This window comes from Silurus meridionalis, chromosome 10, assembly GCF_014805685.1.
Source record: "Silurus meridionalis isolate SWU-2019-XX chromosome 10, ASM1480568v1, whole genome shotgun sequence".
Lineage (NCBI taxonomy): Eukaryota > Metazoa > Chordata > Actinopteri > Siluriformes > Siluridae > Silurus > Silurus meridionalis.
Window position 1 is genome coordinate 23,791,501 of NC_060893.1, and position 25,540 is coordinate 23,817,040.

At 37.9% G+C, this 25,540-nt stretch overlaps 1 protein-coding gene across 2 annotated transcripts; it reads left to right on the plus strand.

Annotated features, from left to right (window-relative positions):
- Positions 1-1,367: 1,367 nt before the first annotated feature.
- On the plus strand, positions 1,368-20,850 carry sncb (synuclein, beta). 2 transcript variants are annotated; one of them, XM_046860302.1, is made up of 6 exons: positions 1,368-1,465; positions 3,201-3,337; positions 11,722-11,751; positions 13,835-13,953; positions 17,534-17,623; positions 19,911-20,850. In XM_046860302.1, the coding sequence occupies exons 2-6, from the start codon at positions 3,217-3,219 to the stop codon at positions 19,941-19,943; spliced, it is 393 nt and encodes a 130-aa protein (XP_046716258.1). In that variant the 5' UTR covers positions 1,368-1,465; positions 3,201-3,216; the 3' UTR covers positions 19,944-20,850. The 2 variants fall into 2 exon arrangements, with proteins under 2 accessions (XP_046716258.1, XP_046716259.1); XM_046860303.1 differs by having other exon boundaries at positions 19,917-20,850.
- The last annotated feature ends 4,690 nt before the right edge of the window (positions 20,851-25,540 follow it).

Sequence of the window (25,540 nt, forward strand, 5' to 3'; positions counted from 1 at the left end):
ACGCGCATGAGCAAAGCATCGCAAAATCTACATAGGTTATGTACAGGAAACAAAATTGAGAAGTTCATCTCCCGACTCTTTTAGTCCGAGTCGTGACTACCATATACGCTATGCAGTGCATTACCAGTCTAAAAATCTACTCCAGTAAAAGTGAAAAGTGTCTCATTTAGAGTTACAGCGGGGGTGGACTGCGGGATTTTAGTATAGTTAATGAAAATTCAATTCAATTCATTTTTATTTGTATAGCGCTTTTAACAATGAACATTGTCTCAAAGCAGCTTTACACAGATAATGTGGTGATGAAAAAAAAAATATATATATATATGTTCTTTATATGTGTAAGTTTGTCCCTGATGAGTGAGCCAGTGGCGACTGTGGTGAAGGAAAAACTCCCTGAGATGGCATAAGGAAGAAACCTTGAGAGGAACCAGACTCAAGAGGGAACCCGTCCCCATCTGGGTTGCACCGAATGTCCATTTATTGCAGATATACGATGTTGCGGGGTGCAGTGAAGATGATCAGAAGCGTATTGTAGTCCTGAGTCAATGTAGCAGACTGTTGACATTAACTACAGTCCAATCCATCCTCAAAGCTCCCGTTCTTACTCCGGAATGAAGAGAAAATCGCAAATGCAGATTTAGAAATCAGACAGTCAGCACAAGCATTGAACAACTTTCGATTTGACGCCATCTCACTTTCAGCTTTCTCGTGATTTTAGCGCGTTTGTTTTCCCGCCCATCAGTCAATCAGTGTGGTAGTGTCTGGGGAGCGATTGTTTTATCCCCTCGCAATATTTTTATTTATTTATTTTTTACCCCTTAACGGATATGATTTCAAATGTAGTTAAGTCCAATACTTCGAACAAAACACTGTTAAAATGACATATTTGAAAAACTATAAAAAAAAATTGAAAAGTACACCAACTCCATTACAGTAACGCGATTAAACGTAATTTGTTACTTTCCACCTCTGGCGGTGCGTCTCATTAATCCTCTGGTCATGAGAGGACATCGTTCGTCCATTTGTCACGTGAATCCTGTATACTCTATAAAAGCGACTAAAGAGTAAGAGGAACACGAGATGCCTCGAAAAAGATTCTTTCATTTTGATAAACCAGATTCAACGAACCAAGATCACATCCTTCCATCACTAGTGGGTGTGATTCTAAATAAAGATCTTAAAAATCTCCCTTTTCATATAAGCAAAACAAAATCATTTTTTGATCTAAAAAAAACAATTAAATCTTGATCCTATCGTATTACGAGCAAACTGACCAATCACAGGCAGGATCATGGAGTCAGGGCGTCGCAGGAGGAAAGGGGGGCGTGGTCAGGAGATCAGCGGCCGCTATTGGCTGAGCGCACGGAGCTCGAGGCCCACCCGCACATCCCACACCGGAGCGTGTCTTTACTCGCTCTTACTGAATCTGCTGAAACGGTGTGGACGCAGGAGGAGGACTGAAAAGGTGAGAGTGATCTTTCATTAAGATTTTAATTAGACTATATATATTTTAAAATAATATTACTTATAAAATTAATTATTTTGCAATGCATTGAGTATAAAGATATGAAGAAAGAAATTGATGTTTGATGCATGGTGCTTATTTATATATTTATACATATATAGGAGGGGGATAAATTGCATGCACAATTAAGAAAATCTCCGAGTTCGGGGTGTACTTTTATTTATTTATTTATTTATTTATTTATTTATTTCAGTCGTGACTTACAGATTGACTATAGATTCCAGATGAAACGATGGAAGATACCATTTTTTTTATGCCTGGGTGATCAATCGATCATTTTCTCTTTCATCATTAAACCCACTGGTCAATTCGATCCTATAGCTTTATATTATTTATATTATAATGTTGCACAATATATATTATTATATACTGTTATAATGTATACTATAGAAGGATAAGGATATTGTATTTCTCATATACTATTACAATGCAATTTCTAAAAAAAAAAAAAAAAACAGGTTTTAATACAAGCATGGGATTTGTCTTTTAATTGAGTATGGCTTTTTCTACACCATACCTAGTTTTATCTTAGCACACGTCCGATCATTGACTATATTTTCTGTAAGGTCCTTTTGTCCTTCATCACCAAGGATATCATTATCCTATCAAGTAATAATTAATGAGCAGGTGTTAGTTAACCGTTTAAAGGATACCATGTTCCTATTCGATCTATGCAGGCTGGGTCTGAAAAAAACGAAACAAAAGAAAGACCAATAATACCATGCAGTTCTTTTTTACAGAGTAAGAAATTGAGGTGATGCTAAGAGGATACACACACACAATACAATCCTAGAGCTGTGCAGCCATGAAACAGAGATGCAATGAATGCCATGTACTTAAGGGTCCATTGTAGTGTAGTGTTTTATGTCTAAATTCATGTAAATTTCCCATTGGGGTGAATAACGTATGTATCTATCTCTCTATGGCATGCAATCCAGATTAGATATTGTAGCCCCTTATTGTACATTAGATATCATGCACTTCTTCAGCATTTAGTGGTCTTAAATAAAATGGCACCAGCTGATCATGCAATTCATTTGCAATGCACTTGTAATGCTTTGTCTTCTGCAATCAAGTGGTGCTGTCATGCTGATATAGTGGGAGTGAGAATCCTGACATTCCTATAATGATCCAGAATAATGGCAATCCTATAGAGGACTGAAGATATATATATATATATATATATATATATATATATATATATATATATATATATATATATATATATATGTATATGTATAATGTTACTGATGTGTACTACTGACATGAATCTGTAATGCAATTCAGTGCAATAAGCTTAAATATGCAATGATGCCAGATAGAATATCTATATGCAGTATGCACTACACCATAATAATAATCATAATAATAATAATAATAATAATAATAATAATAATAATAATGGTGATGATGATGATAACGCGTGCATGCATTCTATATTTTGCCACTGAATATTTTGCTATTTGCTGTATCAATAAGAATAATAGTAATATACACCATACTCCATCATTACCCCTCAATGGTGCAAATGCAATTCAGTGCACTATTACACTTCAGGTATTCTGCCATTACATGCACGCGGACGGACGAGCGAGCGAGCGCGCGCTCTCGGTTTCTCTCGCTCTTTCCTTGGTGTGTGTTCGTCTCTAAACGTGCTCTCGCGCTCATTCCGCAGACAGAGAGAGGCCAAAATGGACGTTTTCATGAAGGGGTTTTCTAAAGCTAAAGAAGGCATGGCGGTGGCCGCGGAGAAAACCAAGGAAGGCGTGGCGGTGGCGGCGGAGAAGACCAAGGAAGGCGTCATGTTCGTGGGTAAGAGGCTGACGCGCATGCACATCCCATCTCCTCTCATCTCCACTCCCGTGGGGTGGCGCGTGGGAGGAGATCCGTTTTTTTAAGCCATTGGTTGGGCGCGTGCTGGGGGTGAGGGGTGTCGTGTGTGTGTGTGTGTGTGTGTGCGTGTGAGTGTAGGCGTGTGCGTGTGAGTGTAAGCGTGTGTGTGTGTGTGTGTGTGTGACAAATGCATCTTACTGATTTATTTTGTTTAATGGGACCTAGTTATACCGTTCACGCTCTATCTAGTGCACACACACACACACACACACACACACACACACACACACATATATATATATATATATATATATATATATATATATATATATATATATATATATATATATATATATATATACACACACAAGTCGATTTTCTGGATGCACCTTCTATTCCAGTGTTTTTTCTTTCTTCTTTTTTATTTCAATGTTGTACATTAATACAGAAAACATCCAAATTAGGAAAAAACACATGCAATTATGTAGCAGATAAACCCAGAACTTTTCATATTTTTGATTGTTCAAAGTACCTTCATTTTTAGATAACACTCATGGCATTCTCTCATCAAATTCATGATGCAGTTACCTGGAATGGTTTTTAGTTCACAGCTGTGCCTTGTTAAGAGTTAATTTGTAACATTGCCTTTTTAAAGTGCTTCAGACTATCAGTTGTCTTGTACAGAAGAAAGATTGAGCACAGCGTCAATAACCCTATTAGTGCTACTACAACTACTGTACAAATCCATATTATGGCAAGAAACCCTGAGTTACGTAAAGAGAAAATTATTCAAATTATTGTATGCATATCAATCTTATAGAAGGAGCATAGTGGTTAAATTAGGTTTGATAGGCATTGATTGCTATGGTCTGTATGGATGTTGATATTCATCTACAAAGGGGGCTGCCGATGAACCACCACAGTCTGTGTTGAAATGTATGAAAGTGTGATTTCTCCTAGGCCTGTTAATCGTCCAATCGATTCGAAACCATTTATATTCTTTACTCGTAGCCTGTAGAGTCTGCGTTTGATATGAATAAATGTCTGACCAGGATGTACCATTTTAAATGGTCGTTATCTATACTTTTAGCATCGAATGTGAACATTATTAATATTTCATATTGCTTTATGGCTATATACTCACACCTTTCATTCAAGTAGAAGAAAAAATCGAGCTACAGTATATTAGACTATATTGTATGTTGCATCACTGTTGATGAAATGAGAGCAGGAAAGAGAGAGAGCGAGAGAGAGAGAGAGACGGAGACGGAGACCGAGAGAGAAAGGTGTAGCAGTTTGGACATGCTCCAGCTCCTCTCTGATCTTCTGCCCGAGGGTTGGACATGAGCCACACCGGCCACATGTCACAATATTCCATGATCTCAGAGCGTAGCATTTTTCAGCACACACCCTCTCACACACCTCGTTTATTACAACAAAATTCATGGCTGTGTGTGTGTGTGTGTGTGTGTGTGTGTGTGTGTGTGTGTGTACCTGATAATGTATAATGGTCTATTTAGAACAATAGGAGCCTTGGTATAACTGAACACTCTACGATGAATGATGAATCCTGTATAATGATCAATTATTAATATGTGGTCTGAATGTGCCCCAGTGTGTTTGTGTGTGTGTGTGTGTGTGTGTGTGTGTGTGTGTGTAAGACCATGTGTTTGCATGCCACACTGACACATTGCTCAGCATGCGAAGCAGAGTGTAAATTAGTAGAAGCTGACCTGCTTCCTGCTTTCACACAATCGAGTGCTATTGGACGTACAGCTTGAAAAATGCAGATTAGCAAACGCAAGGGAACCCGGTACCATCAGGGGTACTTCAGTGGATCAGGTACTTCTTAAGAAAGAGTGCTACCCTGTAAATACTACACCGTTTGAAAGATCCTGTATTATATGTATTATGTGAAAGACTTGCACGTTGCGATATAAAGTTCCCTTTTTGTTTTGTTGTTTTTGTCTCTTGGAGGACGTTTCAAGAGAAACCCACAAAAAATGATTTCCTGTTAGATAGGGGCTTCCAACTAGAACCCATATCAGTCCATAATTAGCCAATAACAATTGAGGAAGTGTGCTAAGTGCCCATAATTTGCTGGGTGTGTACCACACAATTTCCCAGTAAGTACAACAGTTCTGAGGAAAGTTCCATGTATTCAGATTCTGTCTATGCATCTAATTGTTTTTTGTTTTGCTGTGCACAAAGATACATTAATGAAGATGTGCTTTACATGGGTTGTAGAGAAAGATCTCCTGCTAAAGAGCTCTGACCTCTGAACTGAATTTATTTAATTGATTTGAATGTGAACACTGACTACACGCCAGGCCTCATCACCCACATCAGTACCTGACTTTACTAAGATCCTTGTGTCTGATGAATCTCCACAAATCTCCACAAGCACACTTCATAATCTAGTGGAACATCTTCCCAGAAGAGTGGAGGTTATAATAACAGGAAATGGAGACCATATCTGGAATGGGATGTTTATAAATAAGCCAATCTTACAAACTAATCGTATTCTCATGTGTCCACAAAAATTGTCCATTTGAGTAAATTGTAGGAAAAAAGATAATAAACTTCGAAGTTGCAGTGACAGCATGACAGCAGAATGCACCTGGAAACACAACATTAATGTTATTTCTATGACTCACTGCTGATATGAGAAACTTCATCAGAATCCTTTATCTAATTCTATATTACTCAGATTATTCACAGTGAGAAAAAGAAAACAGAATTGTGTTTATAGCTATATAACATTCGCACAATGGAACTATGAATGGTATCAATTCTTATAAAGGATACCAGATCATCGTTTTAATTCCCAGACCTAATAATATGAATGAATGAAAAAGTGATGGCTTCTGGTGAACCTTAAAGTGTTTGCCATACAGAAGAAATGTTCTAAAAGAGCTAATTCTATGCAGCAGAAATCATTTTGGGAATCCTGCCTTTAATCTATACCATTAAAATGATTATTAAGGTTTATGTACACATTTAAGGTTTTTTTTCTTTGGATATGAGCATAACAGCACCAACTTATACGTAATAATAAAGTGTGAAAAGAAGTAAAAAGTGAAGCTGATTTCTTTCCGTCCCAGACTGTAGATATTTGGGGTTAAGGGCCTTTCTCAGGGGCCCAGAAATGGCAGCTTGGTGTGGCTGGAATATGAACTCAGGACCATCAGATACAAAATCTAGTGCCTAAACCATTTAGCTACCACCAGCTGTCAGCTCAGTGGAAAAGACTTTGGACATCTGATCAGAAATTCAAATTCCAGAACCAACCAGCTGCCACTGCACTAAGCGGGGCCCCTGAGAAAGGCTCTTAACTATCAATTGCTCAGTGGCATTAGGTGAAATCGTTGTATATTGCTTAGAAAAGGGTGCGACTGTCTGCCAAACGGCGTAAGTGATTTTCATTTACATTTATGGCATTTAGCAGACGCACTCATCCGGAGCAATTTACAGTACATTCATCTAATTCATATAAATAAGCAGCCCTTGGGTTAAGGGGCCTTGCTCAAGGGCCCAGGGGTGTCATTTTGGTGTGGCTAGGATTTGAACTCACATCCTTCAGAGCCTCCCCTAAATGCTATGAAGAGAAAATGAGAAGGCACATAATATAACCTTTAGTTGAAAATGTCATGATATTTATCTTCTCCAGATTGCCTTAGATTAGATTAGATTAGATTAGATTTAGATTTATTGTCATTGTGTAGAGTACAAGAACAAAGCCAATGAATTGTAGTTAGCATCTAACCAGAAGTGCATATAGTATAGTATATACTATATATATATATATATATATATATATATATATATATATATATATATATATATATATACACACTATACAATATACTATATACTATATACACACAAACACAGTATAGTTGTTTAAAATGTGCAGGTATAAGGTACAAGAGTATGTAGAGATCTGCTCAGTGCAAATGATCTTTGACCTTGTGCAGGAATAGACCTGTACGGTGCAGAGAAATTAAATAAAAATGTCAAATGACTATCATCTAGACCTTATATATGTGCAAAAAAGGCAAAGTAGAGAATGATGTATAAGGCAACCACCATTGTATTGCAAATGCCCAGGGATAACCAGGATACAAAAAACGAGCTCTAATTTAATTATTAATGCTAATAATTTCACTGCTGAGCTAGGGATAGATATTAGATTTTTTATTTTCACCACTGGTTCTCGCAAAGAACCAAACCAAAGAACAACCCGAGGGCTTTAGATCTAACAATTTGACAGGCGAGGCTGGCATTAGGTTATTGCTCATGGCCTTGAAGCTGATTGTTGGAGAAATCAAAGTAAATCAGATTCTGTGCAGTTTCCACCTTTTTTAACTTTTTTGACTGTCGAGTGGGATTATACTATAAATCTGCAGACTGGGACAAATTAGTTGAGACTGATCTTGGATCTAGAAGGAGGAAAATGCTTAAGGTGATTGTTAGGGTTTAGCGTTTAATAGCTACAGTATGTATTACCATGATCTGTATAAAACTGGATTGTGATTGGCTGGACGCAGGTTTGAGTTCAGAGCATTGAACACAGCTACAGTTGTTTGCGTTTGTCAGTTGATTCGGCGTTCTAAATAATTGAGCTGCAACTGTTACCATAGTAACATCCAGCTCCACACAGATTGAGTCAGCGATCGTGAAGATTCCGAATGATCGATTTTTGGTTGAACATATGCTGAATATGATTTTGAAAAAAGGCTTGAGGCACAAGATGAATTTGCTGAACTATAACATTCAAATACGAGGTGGTATCAAAAAGGTTTAAGATTAGTTTTGTAACAAGCCAACAGACGGCAGCACAAGGCTGCACGCACAGTCACAGGGAGCACCGATCTTTATAAGTCAGTGTGCCAAAGGACATCTGACCGCATGCGTTACCACGATTGCTATTCTGACGACATGCACTCCCTGTCACAGAGGTCTCCTCACACGTGAGTCTCACTTCCACACCCATTCTACTCGGCAGATTTGTCTCCTGCGGACTCTTCATCCCAAAGATGAAGATCCGGCACAATAGTCACCGTTTTAACACCATTGCCGAGATCCAGCACGAATCGCAGAAGGTGCTTCACACACTTTAAAGAGAAGACTTCCAGGACACATTCCAGCAGTGGCAGAAACATTGGGAGCGCTGAGATGATGTGCAAAGGGGACTATTTTGAAGGTGATAGTGTGAAAACGTAGATAAATAAAATACTCTCAAATCTTTTTGATACCACATCGTTTATAATGAAAAACAGCACCAGGAGTTAACACCAACAGCTTCATTAATAGTATGGCACAGGATAATTCACACAACAGTTTCTCTCTCATTCAAGTCATTCGAATAAATGTAAATCTTTTTCGCACAACACATAAGAAAGCCAGATCTTTCAGCCATGTGTGATTCTTTAACAAACCGTTCCACAAAGCTGGAGGCAGACAATTGTACAGGATGTGTTTGGATGCAGTAGCATGAAATTCTCCCTTCATTTAAACTAGGAGACCCAAACCTGTTCCAGCATGACAATGCCCCTGTGCACAAAGCCACATAGCTGGGCTGGATTGGAAGATCTTCTGCTATCGAGCTCCAAACCCTGTTGAACACCATTGGAATGAATGTAAACACTGATTGCACCCCAGGCCTCCTCACCTCACCTACATCAGTATCTGGCTTTACTAACACCCTTGTGGCTGAATGAAGCTCCACAAAATCTAGTTAAACATCTTCCCAGAAGAGTGAAGGTTATTATAACAGCAAACTAAATGTGGAATGGGATGTTCAAAAAGCACATAACAATTTGACTGTAATTTGTCCAGAAACTTTTGGCAATATTGTGTACTATGCAGATACTTGTTTGAACTCAGTGGAAGTCTGCTTACAATTATTGGCACCCTTCATAGGAAGAAACACAGCAGAAATGAATACAGGAAGCTATTAGTGAGATTTTAAGATTAAACCCCTGGATTTGTGGTGGATGTTTTGAAGTTTCGAAATTATTTGCACCCTTTCTTTTAATATAAAAAAATCAAGTCAAGTCAAGTTAATTTCTATTGCGCTTTTCACATCAGACATTGTGTCAAAGCAGCTTTTCAAAATTTTAAAAGTTAAGGTGAACGATGTGTATTTATCCCTGATGAGCAGCCATGGCGACTGTGGCAAGGAAAAACTCCCTTAGATGTTATGAGGAAGAAACCTTGAGAGGAACCAGACTCAAAAGGGGAACCCATCCTCATTTAAACCAAAAATAAACTGTAATGTGGACAAACAGAGTTTTTTGCATTCTGGAATGAGACAAGTCTGGCCCTGATGATCAGATCTTTGGAAGAGCTATAAAATGGCCGAAAGTGTCACATCATTCACATTTCCAACCATAACAAGCAGTTGGTTTGTGGGATTTCTGGAGTGTTTCGGGGGAAATAAGCAAACTATTATTTTCATTTAAGTATTGTTGTCATTTTTTCTTGAATCTCAATGATTCTGCTTTCCTAAAGGTTTTTGAAAAAATGATTCAGATGGTGTGTGTGTGTGTTTAAAGTGTTGTGTCTTCAGACAGTCCCCTGAGGCATATTTAAACAAGGAGCAGAGCAGAAGGTAAAGCTGATTGGCGGCAGGCTGTCGTATTTGAGGGATGGAAAATAGATTTTTATCGACCTGATTCTTCCAACGAGCTTTTATTACATACACGCACCTTCATTCAACCACTATAGTATGCTACTGTACCCAGTGTTAATTCATGTTCAGGGTTTTTTAGAATTAATCCAAATGATTTGTGTGTGTGTGTGTGTGTGTGTGTGTGTGTGTGTGTGTGTGTGTATATATATGCATACACCCACATTTACACACAGTTGAAAGAAGGAAAGAGAGAACATTAGCCTAGATATGTTAATCTTGCCTCTTGATAGTTAGCATAGAAGTGTGTATGCAGCATCACTCACACACTGACAGAAAGATGGCCCAGAAAGCTACGCTTCAGCTAGCATGATGTATGTGTACATGTGTTTGTGTGTGTGTGTGTGAGAGAGAGAGGCAGAGAGAGAGAGAGAGAGAGAGAGAGAGAGATTGATCTTTAGAGGACAGATTATGTGAGCTCAAATGAAGGAGGGGCACAAGTGTGAACGCGCTAATTTTCACTCTTCCTTTGCCATCAGCTCTACATATAAAACACACACACACACACACACACACACACACACACACACACACACAGAGCTGTGAGAGAAGCCAAACACTTATAACATCTTGTTAATCACAAATAAAATCTATTCTCTTTATGTTATCAGTTCTAACACTGATTTCATTAACACACGATTAATACAGGGCATATTTCCATTTTTAATAAAAATATTAATCAAATAAATATAAAAGAGGCAAAATTAAAACCTTCAACACAACATTTATTCTGACGTAATTTCTTTACTCAGATATAAAAAACTCCACCACTTTTAATGACTAAACTTTTGTTTTAATGATGTACCAAGTCCACCATGATGCACACATTAAAGCCGTCCGTGTGGAAACATAGCAAAAGTTCCGTTCGGTGTCCTGATGATTTACAATGTTGAGGATGCTTTTACTAATAAATAACATACATTTTGAAAGTATGTAAAGTATTAATTTGTGATACATTTGGAAGAGATAAAAATGTGCGATCAAGTTGCAAGTAATCACGAGTTCGCTTATGACAATTATGCGACTGAATATTTTTTCCAATCCAACTCCATTGAACACATTTGGGATGAATGTGAATGCTGGATGAACCCCAGGCCTCCTCACTTCATCTACATCAGTACACCTGACTTTATTAACAACCTTGTCGCTAAATGAATCTCCACAAATCTCCACAAGCACACTCCATAATCTAGTGAAACATCTTCCCAGAAGAGTCGGGGTTCTCATATCAGTAAATGGGGACTAAATGTGGAATGGGATGTTCAAGAAACACACACCAATCTTATGCACAGGTGTCCACAGACTTTTCTCTCTTATATATATATATATATATATATATATATATATATATATATATATATATATATATATATATGAAATTTGAATGGTAATAATTCTGTAAAAAGTATACACTGTTATAGCTATCATATTGATTGAACTATAAGCAGTGTGGAAGCTTCTTACCCATAAATATCATCACTGCTTCTTCTGGTGTCAGTAATTACACCCTTTCTTCATGTTTCTGCGCACGACAATGCTCTGTAGTGAAACGTCAGATGTTTAATAACGACGGCTCTGACTCCCTTCAGTGACAGAAGTGTGAAAACAGACTTTTGCCGAAAAGAATCTCATCTCATGTGTCTTCTTTGTTTTTTTTTTCTGTTTCCAGGCAGCAAGACCAAAGACAGTGTGGCTACGGGTGAGCTCATTCTCTTCACCTCCTAAATAATAAATGCTGGATTAAATTGCTGTGGCACGTGGCCAGCGTGCAGCAGTGAGCCAGTGACAGGTGTAAAAGTGTAGAAGTGTAAAATTTGGGTGCTCTTTAAATCAGGGTTAAATTACAATCTCTGTCAGACTGATCCCCTGATCCTGAGCCTGCTCTCTCAGCACCATTATTTAACAAAAAACACGCTATTCTTATATTCATCGCTTCATTTAGAGTCTATTTAGGTTTCATCTTTTTTTTTTTTTTTTTTTTGCTTTGAAATAGAAAAATAAATAATGAAATAACTATGTTTAAAGATTGATTTTGATTTTTTATCAAAACGGAATGCGCCCAATTTATTGTTTCTTGCCATCTTATTGTTTGACTTTGAGGTTTTTGGGTTTGTGGGACACTTGAACAACCCAGGATGTAAAATAACTGATCAACCTTTAGCACAGAATCAGTCAGTGACTCCATCTAATATTCTAGCTTCACTCTGAGAAGTTCATATGGATCACTATGTGCTTTTTAAAAGCAACAAGAAAGGGACAACGCCATGCCTTGCCCTGCCCCGCCCCTGCCCCGCCCCTGCCCTGCCTCTGCGCCTCTCTGCCCCACCCCTGCACCATCATATTATATATCATTGGTGCACACGGCCACAGAAAGGGCATTTCTTTCTAAGAAAAGACAGTCAATTATACTCCCTTTGACTTCCAGTTAAGGATTGAATGTTACATTGGAAATATTGTGCACTTTAGGGCATTGATCGTATTTCATACTGTGAGATTTAAATTACACTCGGAACTATGGCATTTGGCAGATGCCCCTATCCAGAGCAACTTACATTTGTCTCATTAATACAACTGAGCAGCTATGGGCTTAAGGGTCTTGCTCAAGGGCCCAGGAGTGGCAGCTTTTTGTGTGGATGGGATTTGTATTAAAATCCTTCAAATTCAAAGTCCAATGCCTTAACCATTAAGCTACAACCTCACCTTTTAGATTAAAAAAAAGGAACGATGGCATCATAATTCACATTTTGTTTTTCAAGCGCATATCAAAAAGCGGACCCAGACCCAACTTATTCACTTACTCAGGCTTTTTTTATGTTACTTTTTTTGCTTTTATTTTTAAATGCACGTATTCATCTGTTGATTTGTTCCTGTTAATCATTGTTTGTTTATTATTTTATAATTTATTCATTTAATAATTTTTTGGTTTGGTGTTTTTTTATTATTACTTTTATTTGTTTGGTTTGTTTACATATTTATTATTTATTTTATGCTTATAATTATTTATATACAGTATAATTTATCTTTTCTGTGTTTGTTCATGTATTGGTTCACTTAGTTTTTATTTTATTGGGGTGTTTTTTGCATTTGTTTGTTTGTTTGTTCATATCTTTATTTAATGTGCTTTTTCAGTTTTTATTTATAAATGTACTAGTTAACAAAGTATTGATATATTTATTTGTTGATTTTTGTTTGCTTAATGTTTGCTTATTTTTGCTAGAATGTTTGTTCTTTATTTTTTAGTTAATTTAGTTTGGACATTTGTTTATTTTTTTATCAGTTTATTATTGTGGTGTTTTTGTATTTAGGTTTGTCAGGGTTTTTTATTTAGTTTTTTTATTTGTTTATGTTTCAGTTTATGGTTTAATTAATACATTTATTAACTTGTTTCTTTTGTTTGTTTGTTTAGATAAGTTGACCTTGTTTTCAAGGTCAGTTTATTTCCCCTCCACATTTTAGGCCCGAGGTGTTGTACATAAATACAAAGTTCATTAGAAGGAAATTGAAAAGAAAGATTGAAAAATAAATGGCACAACAAAATTTGACAAAAAGGTTTTTCCCAGTGAGGATGATCATCAATGTACAGATTTATAGAAACAAATTTCATTTTTTTTGTTTGTTTGTTTGTTACGATTAAATAAAAAACAATGAATAGAACTTGATAAAATCAAATCAAGTTAAAATTGAAGCGAATTGAATGAAATGATAATTTTATGATTGAAGTTTGGAGTTTGTTGTGTCTGGATGGATTGATCTCTGCTGAAGCTGAATGTTTTCTCCTCCAGTGGCTGAGAAGACGAAGGAGCAGGCATCTCAGTTCGGGGGCGTCGTCCTCTCTGGAGCCGGAAACATCGCTGCTGCCACCGGCCTCATGAAGAAAGACGAGTTTCCCTCCGACATGAACGTACGTATGACCCATCTATCCATCCCTGTCCAGATGTAGATGCAGATGTCAGAGATCAAAGAGAAAACCAAACTAATAATTCTGTTTCTCTTTCATCTTTAAGCCCTCATGTCTTTTTCTCCATTTTTCCCAATAGTCATATCCCTTCTTTCTTCAAACCGCCTTCTTATCTCTATATTTTTTCTTCTTCTCTTTTGTCTCCTCTGTCCTGCTCTTCTTACGGTTCCTTTTTTATCATCTCTCTTTCATTATTCTCTCTCTATCTCTCTTTTCCATCACTCATTTTTTTTTCATTCCTCACTCATTATTTCGATATCTGTTTATCTTTCCTGGCTTCTATTTTTTTTGCCCTTTTCATTTCCGTTGTTTCCTCTGCTTCTCCTTTCGTTCTTCTTTCACACTCCTCCTCCATCTCGCATTCCTCTTTTTCTGCATTTGTTTCTCTCTATATTCTCTTTATATTATTGCTCTGTTTTGCTTTAACAATCTTTTCTTACTTTTCACACTCATCTCTCTCTCTCTCTCTCTCTCTCTCTCTCTCTCTCTCTCTCTATTACATATTTCTTTATTTCCATCTCTCTTATTCCCTTTCTTATTATCTCACTGTCTATTTATCTGTCCCTGGCTTCTCTTTCTTTCACCCGCTTTCATTCTCACCCTTCATCTTTTTTCCTCCGCCTCTCTTTTCATTCTTCTTTCACCCTCCTCCTCTCTTTCTCTTTATCACGCCCATTCATTCTTTCCACCTTCTGTCTCTCTCTCTCTCTCTATCACTCACTAAACCTCTCTCCATCTATACATCTCTCTCTCTCTCTCTCTCTCTCTTTTTCTATCACATATTGCTTTATTTGCAGCTCTCTTATTCCCTTTATTATTATTATCTCACTGTCCATTTATCTGTCCCTGGCTTCTCTTTCTTTCACCCGCTTTCATTCTTACCCTTCAACTCTCTTTTCCTCCGCCTCTCTTTCCATTCTTCTTTCACCCTCCTCCTCTCTCATTCTCTTTATCACGCCCTTTCATTCTTTCCACCTTCTGTCTCTCTTTCTGTACATCTCTCTGTCTGCTTCTCTCTTTTTATTTCTCCTTCCTCTCACTTCATTCCCCTCTCTCTCTCTCTCTCTCTCTCTCTCTCTCTCTCTCTCTCTCTCTCTCTTTGCACTCCATCCACTTCCTACAATTTGCACTTCCTCCATCCCTCCCCTGCCCACATGACCTTGCTGAAGGTCACAGAGCTCTGTCAGCATGTTTGCTCATTACTCAGGTGTTTCTTCTCCATGATGCCATTTGATATCAACGCAAAGCATTGACTATTTAACACTGATGCGCATGTGTGTGTGTGTGTGTGTGTGTGTGTGTGTGTAGTTTCCTCCTTACACACCCCTACAGACCTGATTCTCATTTAGTAATCGTATTACTCGCTTAATGCAGAAACCAGTGTAAGCTTTTGTGTGTGTATGTATCCAGTATCTCACAAAAGTGCACCAGCACCAAATTTTAACTGCTCATTTTGTGTACAAAATACACAAATTTGTATAGTCAAGCAGACAAAAACATGAACATAATGAATAGGACATGTGGCTTTGCAATGCAGACCACGAACACGCCACAAGAGCTGAAGATTTCGAAATTCCCTGAACAAGTCGTCTAGTCGTCCATCACCATTTAACTCTCGTCAAACTCATCCAAATGCTTACGCTTGCCCATTTTTCCTGCTTCTAACCCACATATATATATATATCCATATGTCCATTTATCTGTCCCTGGCTTCTCTTTCTTTCACCCGCTTTCATTCTTACCCTTCAACTCTCTTTTCCTCCGCCTCTCTTTCCATTCTTCTTTCACCCTCCTCCTCTCATTCTCTTTATCACGCCTTTCATTCTTTCCACCTTCTGTCTCTCTTTCTGTACATCTCTCTGTCTGCTTCTCTCTTTTTATTTCTCCTTCCTCTCACTTCATTCCCCTCTCTCTCTCTCTCTCTCTCTCTCTCTCTCTCTCTCTCTCTCTCTCTCTTTGCACTCCATCCACTTCCTACAATTTGCACTTCCTCCATCCCTCCCCCTGCCCACATGACCTTGCTGAAGGTCACAGAGCTCTGTCAGCATGTTTGCTCATTACTCAGGTGTTTCTTCTCCATGATGCCATTTGATATCAACGCAAAGCATTGACTATTTAACACTGATGCGCATGTGTGTGTGTGTGTGTGTGTGTGTGTGTGTGTGTAGTTTCCTCCTTACACACCCCTACAGACCTGATTCTCATTTAGTAATCGTATTACTCGCTTAATGCAGAAACCAGTGTAAGCTTTTGTGTGTGTATGTATCCAGTATCTCACAAAAGTGCACCAAAGCACCAAATTTTAACTGCTCATTTTGTGTACAAAATACACAAATTTGTATAGTCAAGCAGACAAAAACATGAACATAATGAATAGGACATGTGGCTTTGCAATGCAGACCACGAACACGCCACAAGAGCTGAAGATTTCGAAATTCCCTGAACAAGTCGTCTAGTCGTCCATCACCATTTAACTCTCGTCAAACTCATCCAAATGCTTACGCTTGCCCATTTTTCCTGCTTCTAACCCACATATATATATATATCCATATGTCCATTTATCTGTCCCTGGCTTCTCTTTCTTTCACCCGCTTTCATTCTTACCCTTCAACTCTCTTTTCCTCCGCCTCTCTTTCCATTCTTCTTTCACCCTCCTCCTCTCTCATTCTCTTTATCACGCCCTTTCATTCTTTCCACCTTCTGTCTCTCTTTCTGTACATCTCTCTGTCTGCTTATATATATATATATATATATATATATATATATATATATATATATATATATATACACACATACATACATACATGTATACAATCCCCTTATTAGTATTCATCTCCTTACAACCTGGAACTATATGTAATTAACTGGTATATCATAAATCTACACAAATTACCCCCTAATATTTACATGGAAGGAATGGAACATTTCTGTTGTAATTTCATGTGCAGGAGTGTAATTTTGTGTATTTTTGGACTGAGTAAGAGCACTGTAGATTGTAGAAAGGTGTTTATTTGAACATGTTGACTGTGATGATGGTGTATAATGGGGTAGTATTGTATTAGGACTGAACATGATCGTGTCGGGGTTTAGGGATTACACGCTGTTGAAACTTGGCCTAGTTGGCTTGGATTAGCTTCGTTTAAAAATACCCCAAGTGCCCTCAGAGACACGACAAAATCCCGGTTTATTATCACAGTGTTTTTAAATAGAGTGTGACCGACACAAAGGGGAATCGATTTGAACATCATTGATAAGATATACAAGTGGCCAAAAGTATACGGTTACCACAAGGTTGGAGGCACAGAATTGTATAGAACCTTTTTGGATGTGGTATCTAGAAATGTTATGGTAATTTTATATTTTAACAGAGTTTTTAATGAGTATATTTTTTGAAGAAATATTATACCATCTAAAAATATTTATACACTACTTTAGAATACAAATCCAGTCCTGTTTTCCTAATAATGTTTACTGTTTATGTGTTTGTCTGTGTGTGTGTGTGTGTGTGTGTGTGTGTGTGTAGACTGAAGAGTTTGGTCAGGAGGCCACCGAGGAGCAGATGGGGGAGGGAATGGTGAATCCAGAGGGAGACGCATACAATGAGAATCAGCAGGTGGAGCATAAACACACACACACACACACACACACACACACACAGATATATTGACACGTATACACACGTACACACATACACTTACACATACACACACAGTGACAAAATCCCCTCTCCCCATAGAAAAAAAATTTAGTGGTCTATAATGTTGCTTTTTCTTTCTTTCTCTCTCTCTCTCTCTCTCTCTCTCTCTCTCTCTGTGTGTGTGTGTCTGTCTGCACCCGCATCTCTTTCTCTCCATCATTACCTCTCCGGCAAGCCACATGGGCGTAGTGACGCCAAACAGCAGATGGATTGTGGGTATTTGTAGCCAGAGTCACCTCCCCCACTTCTCCTCCCATTTCCCCTCCCTATAAAATAGATCCTCGCTGTATTTAATGATCATGTGACCACTAACATGTTAGGTGTCAGAAAAAACCCAGTCACATGACACCCTTTTATTTTTTGCCTTTTGGCTTCGTTCCGTGACGGCACACAGTATAAGGAGGACAGAAATGGCGTCCTGATTTGTGCAAAGTCTCATCCTGCCCCCTGCTGCAGGAATAGGGAACAATACGTTTAGATTTGCAATGTGCAGTAAAATGAATGGAGAGCAACAGACCGATACATTAATGATGATTTAGTAGGTAGCGCAGTACGTCAGAGTCTTTAGTACACGGCAGTGTCTGCTTACACATGTTAAACATGGCAGAAGGGCACTGATGTGTGACTTTTAATTATTTAGCGAGGACAGCTGCTGAAATATTTATTAAAGTACGATTGTCAAGATGTCAAGATTTCACTGTCTACCAGTAAAGCATACCTTTTAAATGGTTTTTAATCCAAATCTGCATTATTGGTCACCTCATTTTCCAAGCCATATCTGGTTCTTCCCCAAACCTGTTCCAGCATGACAATTATCCTGTGCTTAAATCCAGCTCTATGAAGATCTGCTTTACATGGGTATTCAGTTTAAGATCTTCAGCTATTAGAGCTCTGACCTCAACCCTACTGAACATTTTATCGAATTCTATAGATCCCCATTGGGATGAATGTGAACGCTGACTGCACCCCTGACCTCCACACCTCACCTACATCAGTACCCAACTATGAATCGAAACCAAAATAGTTTGGAGCTTTTGCACATATCACAAATCTATATAAATTATCCCCTAATTTCCACATGGAAGAAAAAAAATCCATATATAAGATGTAAGTTGTAATTGCATACGTATATTATCGGGTTATATTAACGAGTCCCGCCAGTGACATCAGAAATTACATCATCAGTAGACATGTGCGCGATAGCCAGGTTTACGTCGGAGCAAACGCTCATGCAAGTGCAGAAGTGCGTTGTCTTCTGTGTATTTTTGGACTAAGAGCACTTGGTGCTGGACTGTAGAAAGGTGTTAATTTAATAAACATGTTGACTGTGATGATGGTGTATAATGGACTTGTATTCGGCACGTAGGACTGAACGTGATCGTGTCGGGGTTTACAGATTACATGCGGTTGAAATTTGACCAAGTTGGCTGGGATAAGCTTCATTTAAAAATACCCCAAGTGCCCTCAGAAACACAACAAAATCCCGATGACTGACACAAAGGGAATTAGTTTTAACGTCATTGACAAAATACACTGGTGATAAACCTGACTTTCCCAGCCATATGGGGTTCTTCCCAAACTGTAGGAAGCACAGAATTGTGCAGGATCTTTTTTTATTAATTTTATATTTCCACAGGTTTTAACTTCTTAAAAGTTTTAACTTTAAACATCTCAACAGTTCCCCTGTGCACAATGCCAGCTCCATGAAGATCTCCTGCTATAGAGCGCCAATCGTTTTGAACACCTTTGGGATGAATGTGAATAGTGACTACACCCCAGGTCTCCTCACATCACCTATATCAGTACCTGGCTTTACTAACACCCCCTTTGTCTGAATGAAACCTCTCAAACCTCCACAAAATCTAGTAGAACATCTTCACAGAAGAGTGAAAATTATTATAACAGCAAATGGTGACTACATGTGCAATGAAATGTTCAAAATGTGTTCCCAGGTGTCCATAAAGCATATTGCACATATTCAATCAATGATATTGTACGTTTTTTAATCAGTGATTAGTCTGTCTCACATGTCTCTGAGGAAGACCATGATTGGATGGAGCTTTCACCTGACCACACACCAATAACCACCTACCAATAACACTATATAGTTATAGTTATTTCTGCCACACACATTAGCGTTTTGTTCATATTTGTTCCTTTTGTGCAATAGTTCTTGATCAGGATTTCTCCTCTTTCCTGTCAGGAGCAGTCCCAGGACTACGAACCTGAAGCATAAAGCAACCATTCCATCGTCACCGTCAACCAGCAGCACAATAATGTTTCTACCAATAAGAAGGACAAATGCTGAACTCATCCCAATAAACATAAAAAAAAAAAAAGCCAAAAAAAAAAAAGTTACAGTTAATCCTGCTGAACAATGTTCTTCCTATCAGAATCTCTCTATAAATATATAAATATAAATAAATATAAATATACTTTTATTATGATCGATTGTAAATGTCCTGTAGCGTGGTGAGTATAGTTTCCTTTATCGACTGCCGGGCGAAACCTCGTCTCGTTTCCTTGATTCCCTCCCAATGAAATGCGACCAACTCGCCCTTTGTGGCTCTTTGTGCCTGTTTTTATGTGTTTCTATTTGTGTAATAGATGTTTCTGATCTTCCAATGCCATATTGGGGGTGAACATAAAATAAATAAATATATTCGGTGTATGTGTGTGTATATATATATATATATATATATATATATATATATATATATATATATATATACACACACACACACACATACATATATATATAATGTAGAGCTGATGCCTGTATGTGGATATTTTTCTTTTTTCTTTTTTTTTTATTATCAAAGCAAGTCGTTATTTTGACGTTTTTCAAGTACGAGTTTTATACAGTGTATCTTTATAGTTGCTTGTGATATCATTCCAGTGAACTCTCTGTTCCAAAAAATAATAATAATAATAATGGGCGGTTTGTATTCGTTTGCGTGTCTGTGAGTGTACGTTTGTGTACCGAAGATTTTGAAGTCAGTGTAAAAGTGTTTTGAAAACGTTTATGGGTGTCGGAATAGTGCTTGACAATGCTGGAAATGTCGATCTACAGGTTTCTGTGTCACACAAGATAAGCAAATCCTCTGTAAATATATCAATAAAAACAAACCAAAAAAATGTCATGAGGTTTTCCTGCGACTGCTTTGTACATCGTGTTACAAACCTGCATTCCACTAGAGATTCTGTATACGGACCTGTGGATGCCAGTGGTGGACGAAGTACACAAACCATGTGGTTGAGTAAAACTTGAGATGCACTCTGTAAAATGTGACTCCAGTAAAAGTGCTCCATTTAAACTTTCACTTCAGTAAAAGTACAAATGTTTTTGCCCTCAAATGTACTTATTATTAATTTCAGCAATAATCTTCGCTTAATCACCTCAGTTTATGTGAAAAGACTCGAATGTGACTCTTAATAATCTATTAATAGAATGATATTAATGACTTAAACACTGATTGATATCTATTACAATTATCATGAGCCCAAAACCTACTTTTTTACTATTTCAAAAAAATCACACGTAAGACCACTGGTGATAGAGTCAGGAGTTTCTTCCATCATTTATCATCGTGTAGTCGAGACTCTTTCGCTCCACCCACACCATGCCTCCTGGAACCTGGCTGTTCTCGGAAAGGAGCATTAAACTTCTCCTTTTTTCTTTCGGCTGCTCTTGTTAGCGGTCGCCACAGTGGATCATCAGTTTCCACACTACTCTGTCCTCTACATCTGCCTCTTTCAAACTAACTACCATGTCTTCCCTCACCACATACTTGAACCTTCTTCAGGTTGCATCTCCTACATAGAACATAGTCCACCAGTGTGCACCTTCCTCCACTCTTATACGTCACCCTATGATCATCCTTCTTCTTAAAATAAGTGTTCACCACTGCCATTTCCATCCTTTTAGCAAAATCTACCACCATCTGCCCTTCTACATTCCTCTCCTTAAGGCCATACCTACCCATCACCTCCTCATCACCTCTGTTCCCTTCACCTACATGCCCATTAAAGTCTGCCCCAATCACCAATTGATCATTCCTAGATACACCATCTACCACTTAATCTAACTTACTCCAGTATTGTTTCTTCTCCTTCATCTCACAACCCACTTGTGGAGCATAAGCACTAATGACATTTATCATCACCCCTTTAACTTCCAGCTTCATGTTCATCACCCTATCAGAAACTCTCTTCACCTCCACTACACTCTTACTGTACTCTTCCTTCAGAATCACCCCTACACCATTTCTCTTTCCATCCACACCATGATAGAACAGTTTAAACACCTCCAATGTTCCTGGTCTTACTCCCTTTCCTCTTGGTCTCCTGAACACACAACATATCTACCTTTCTCCTCTCCATCATATCAGCTATCTCTCTCCCTTTACCAGTCATAGTACCAACATTTAAAGTACCAACCCGAACCTCCACTCTCATACACTGCTCCTTTCCCTGCCGTCTCTGTAGACATCTTTCTCCTCTCCTTCTCCTCCTTCGGCCAACAGTAGCCCAATTTCCACCAGTACCCTGTTGGCTAACAAAACCTGTGGTGGTCGTTGCTAACCCGGACCTCGACCGATCCGGTATAAAATAAATATTCTTCTGAGAAATTAAGGATGCAATACTACCTTTATAGAGACTCAAGATTAACACAATATTGGCTGAAACTTTGTGCTATTAAAAAATTTCTGGCAACAAAGAGCACTAACTCAGGATCGGTGTTTTATTAGCCAACAGAACATGGAAAAGGATCATGGGTGAGAATAATTAGAAACACATTTTATTTTTGTTTGTCAGTCTGCTTTGTAGGATGCATTTAGAATGCATCAGTGGACACACTTAAATAGAGGTTTGTTGATATGTTTTTAGCCACTAACCTTTTTTTTTTTACATTGGAAGAGGCATTATTAAGACCATACAGCATGACCAGGTATTGACAATTCTCCAGATTCCTTCTGTTTAGGAACTTTAAATGAGGACATCTCAGTGAAGACCAGAGTACTGTGGAATTGTTATAGCGTTTCTCAGCTGTAATGGACAGAACTCACAAAACACTCGTTTAACTATGCAGTGTTACATATCTATTTATCTAAAAACAAAACAAAACAAAAACAAAAATACTTTCTGGGATGAATTAAAGGGATCGATTTATTTATTTATTGACCTACACTGTCCCTTTGAGAAATACTGTCACTAGGATGGATATGTTGGTTCATTATAGCTGAGATATTCAAACCAAACACTCAGCACAATCCAGAGATACTGTGTAGGAAAGTTCTATTTTTAGAGAATGAAATGGTAGAAGGGAAATTATCATAGCCAACTGAGCTAGAAATAACATATATATATATATATATATAAAATGTTATATAATTTTTTTGTTTGTTTGTATGTTTGTTTTGTTTGTTTTTTTCTTCTGTTTTTTTGTGTGTATTTTTTACTGTTGTTTTTTTATTTATATTGTGTTTTTTTTATTAGGCTTGTTATCATTTGTATTATGTTTGTTTTTGTTGTTGTATTTTTGTGTTTTAGGTTTTAATATTGCAGATCTAATTTTGGTTTATATATTTTTTTCCATTTCCTGTTATGTTAATGTGTCTTGCACACATGGATCTCTATCTTTTTCGCTAAATGATTGAAACTCTTTGAAATTCATTGTGTTATAATTACACAAGCCAGTGTGCAGTTTGTATCATCACTATCGTTCTCTCTTACCTCACCATAAACAGGATGTGAGGCTGCTGAGAGAAGCAGATTGTGTTCATTCCTCGTCTCATCTCTTTGTCACTGTGTGTAATCAGGCAGGATAGTGAGGGCTTTAACTGCCCCTCCTGCACCACAGTGGGGTATTAAAGGGGCTTACTCTGCTCCAGACCCAACTTTTCCCTGCACATACAGGCCATGCATGTGGATGAGAGCCTCCTGTGAGGAACATGGCCTCCTTTAAGAAGTCTCTAGAGGGGCTGAAGAGCACCACACAGTCAGCTACGAAAAATGTTGCTGACTCAGCAGGTACTTCAACTTATATCACACACGTTCTTTTTCTAGGTGTATTTTTCTTTTTCTATAGTTTTTTTTTCTAGGTGTAATATATTACAATTATAATATAATATAATATAATATAATGCACAAGAAATCCTTTAATAAAAATATTAATACATTGACAATATCTGCACTTCTCTTTGTACTTCAAGTCAGAGCACAGATCATTTTGTTTTTCAATTTTCATGTGATTCCAGTGCAAACAGCTCAAGATGCTGTGCAGCAGGTGGCAGAATCGTCCAAAGAAACCACCAACATGGGTGAGCAAGAAACACAGTATGATAGCAAGAGAGTATTTTATCAGATTTTTCATTATGTACAAGAAAGCATACTTTTAACATGCATATCTTCATATGTGTGTTTGTGGCTCTATGTGTGTAGCCGCTGAGGAAATGTCCAAGCAAACACAGTCTGCTATCGACACAGCATCAGAAAAAGCCTCAGAGACCATAAAGGATTTCGGACACAAACTGGGAAGCAAGTAGCTTGGCTGTAGAAGCTGCTATTTATATTTAACCTTTAATTTCCTCTCATCAGGACAAATAATCTAACAATAAAAAAATAATAATTCTAAACGTTACATCTGGAATGATCATGTTTATCTAAAACAATAAAAGTTGAGACTTTCACATGTCTGAATCATTGATGAACCCATAAACCCTGTTTGCAGTTTAAAGCAGTGATTGCCCTATAAACTGTGTTTGCTCAGGCTGCACAAATGCAGTGAGACCTTCAGTGGCTCATAATGAAAATAGATCATGGCTCTCTCTCTCTCTCTCTCTCTCTCAATCTCAAAGGTATCATGCACTGTTATTGTTTGTAATCCAAGTGCTTGTCTTTCCATTGCCAATGGACAAGTATTCAAAGAGAAGTGGTTATGTGTTGTCAAGGCAACACAAGAGCTTTCAGTCAGGATGGAAAAAAAAGTTTTGGGACACCTGTTCTTCTTCCCCAAATTGTTAACACAAATAGTGTGGGATTTCTACAGTATAGGGAAAGAAGGTTTACTAAAAAACCCAAACCTGTTCCAGCATGAAAATGCTTATGTGCCAAAAGCCAGTTTCATAAAGATGTGCTTTACATGGGTTGAAGTGCAAGATCTCCTGCCATAGAGCTCTGACCTAAACCCTATTGAACGCCTTTGGGATGAATGTGAACGCTGACAGCACCCCAGGCCTCCTCACCCTTGTGGCTGAATGAATCTCCACAAATACGCTCCAAAATCTAGTGGAACAAATTTTATTAGAACAGCAGCTGAGGACTATTACATCACAAGTAAATATATAGATATAGGAAACCACATTGATTTCAAAAGGATATATTTTACATGAAACATGAAAGCAGAACTTCATAAGTCTAACTATTTGTTACGTTTAGAAACAGGATGAACCATTAGGAACATTTGTTTGAGAAATACAATAAAAAATCATCTGCAAAAATAAAGTGTTAGGGAGAATGGGGTGGACAATACCCAGGGATGCTGTCCTAGTGGGGAACCAGGAAAGCTGTCCTGGAAAGGAAACCAAGAAATTTGTCATGGGAGGAAAACAGGGAAGCTGCCCAGGAGTGGAACAAGGGATGATGTCTCGGAAGGGAACCAGGAAAGATGTCCTGAAGGGAAATTAATGAAATTGGTATGATGGAGAATCAGGGATACTGTTCTGGATGGGGGATCCATTGAGGTTTTCCTGAAAAACGTGATCCAGAAATGCTGTCCTTGATGGAACTGTGGATGCTGGTATGAAGGGGAACCTGGGATGTAATTCTTGA

Coding starts and splice junctions, on each gene's coding strand:
- sncb (XM_046860302.1), top strand. CDS start 3,217: ATGGACGTTTTCATGAAGGGGTTTTCTAAAGCTAAAGAAGGCATGGCG. Junction 11,752..13,834: donor CAAAGACAGTGTGGCTACGG/GTGAGCTCATTC, acceptor TTTCTCCTCCAG/TGGCTGAGAAGACGAAGGAG. Junction 17,624..19,910: donor CATACAATGAGAATCAGCAG/GTGGAGCATAAA, acceptor CTTTCCTGTCAG/GAGCAGTCCCAGGACTACGA.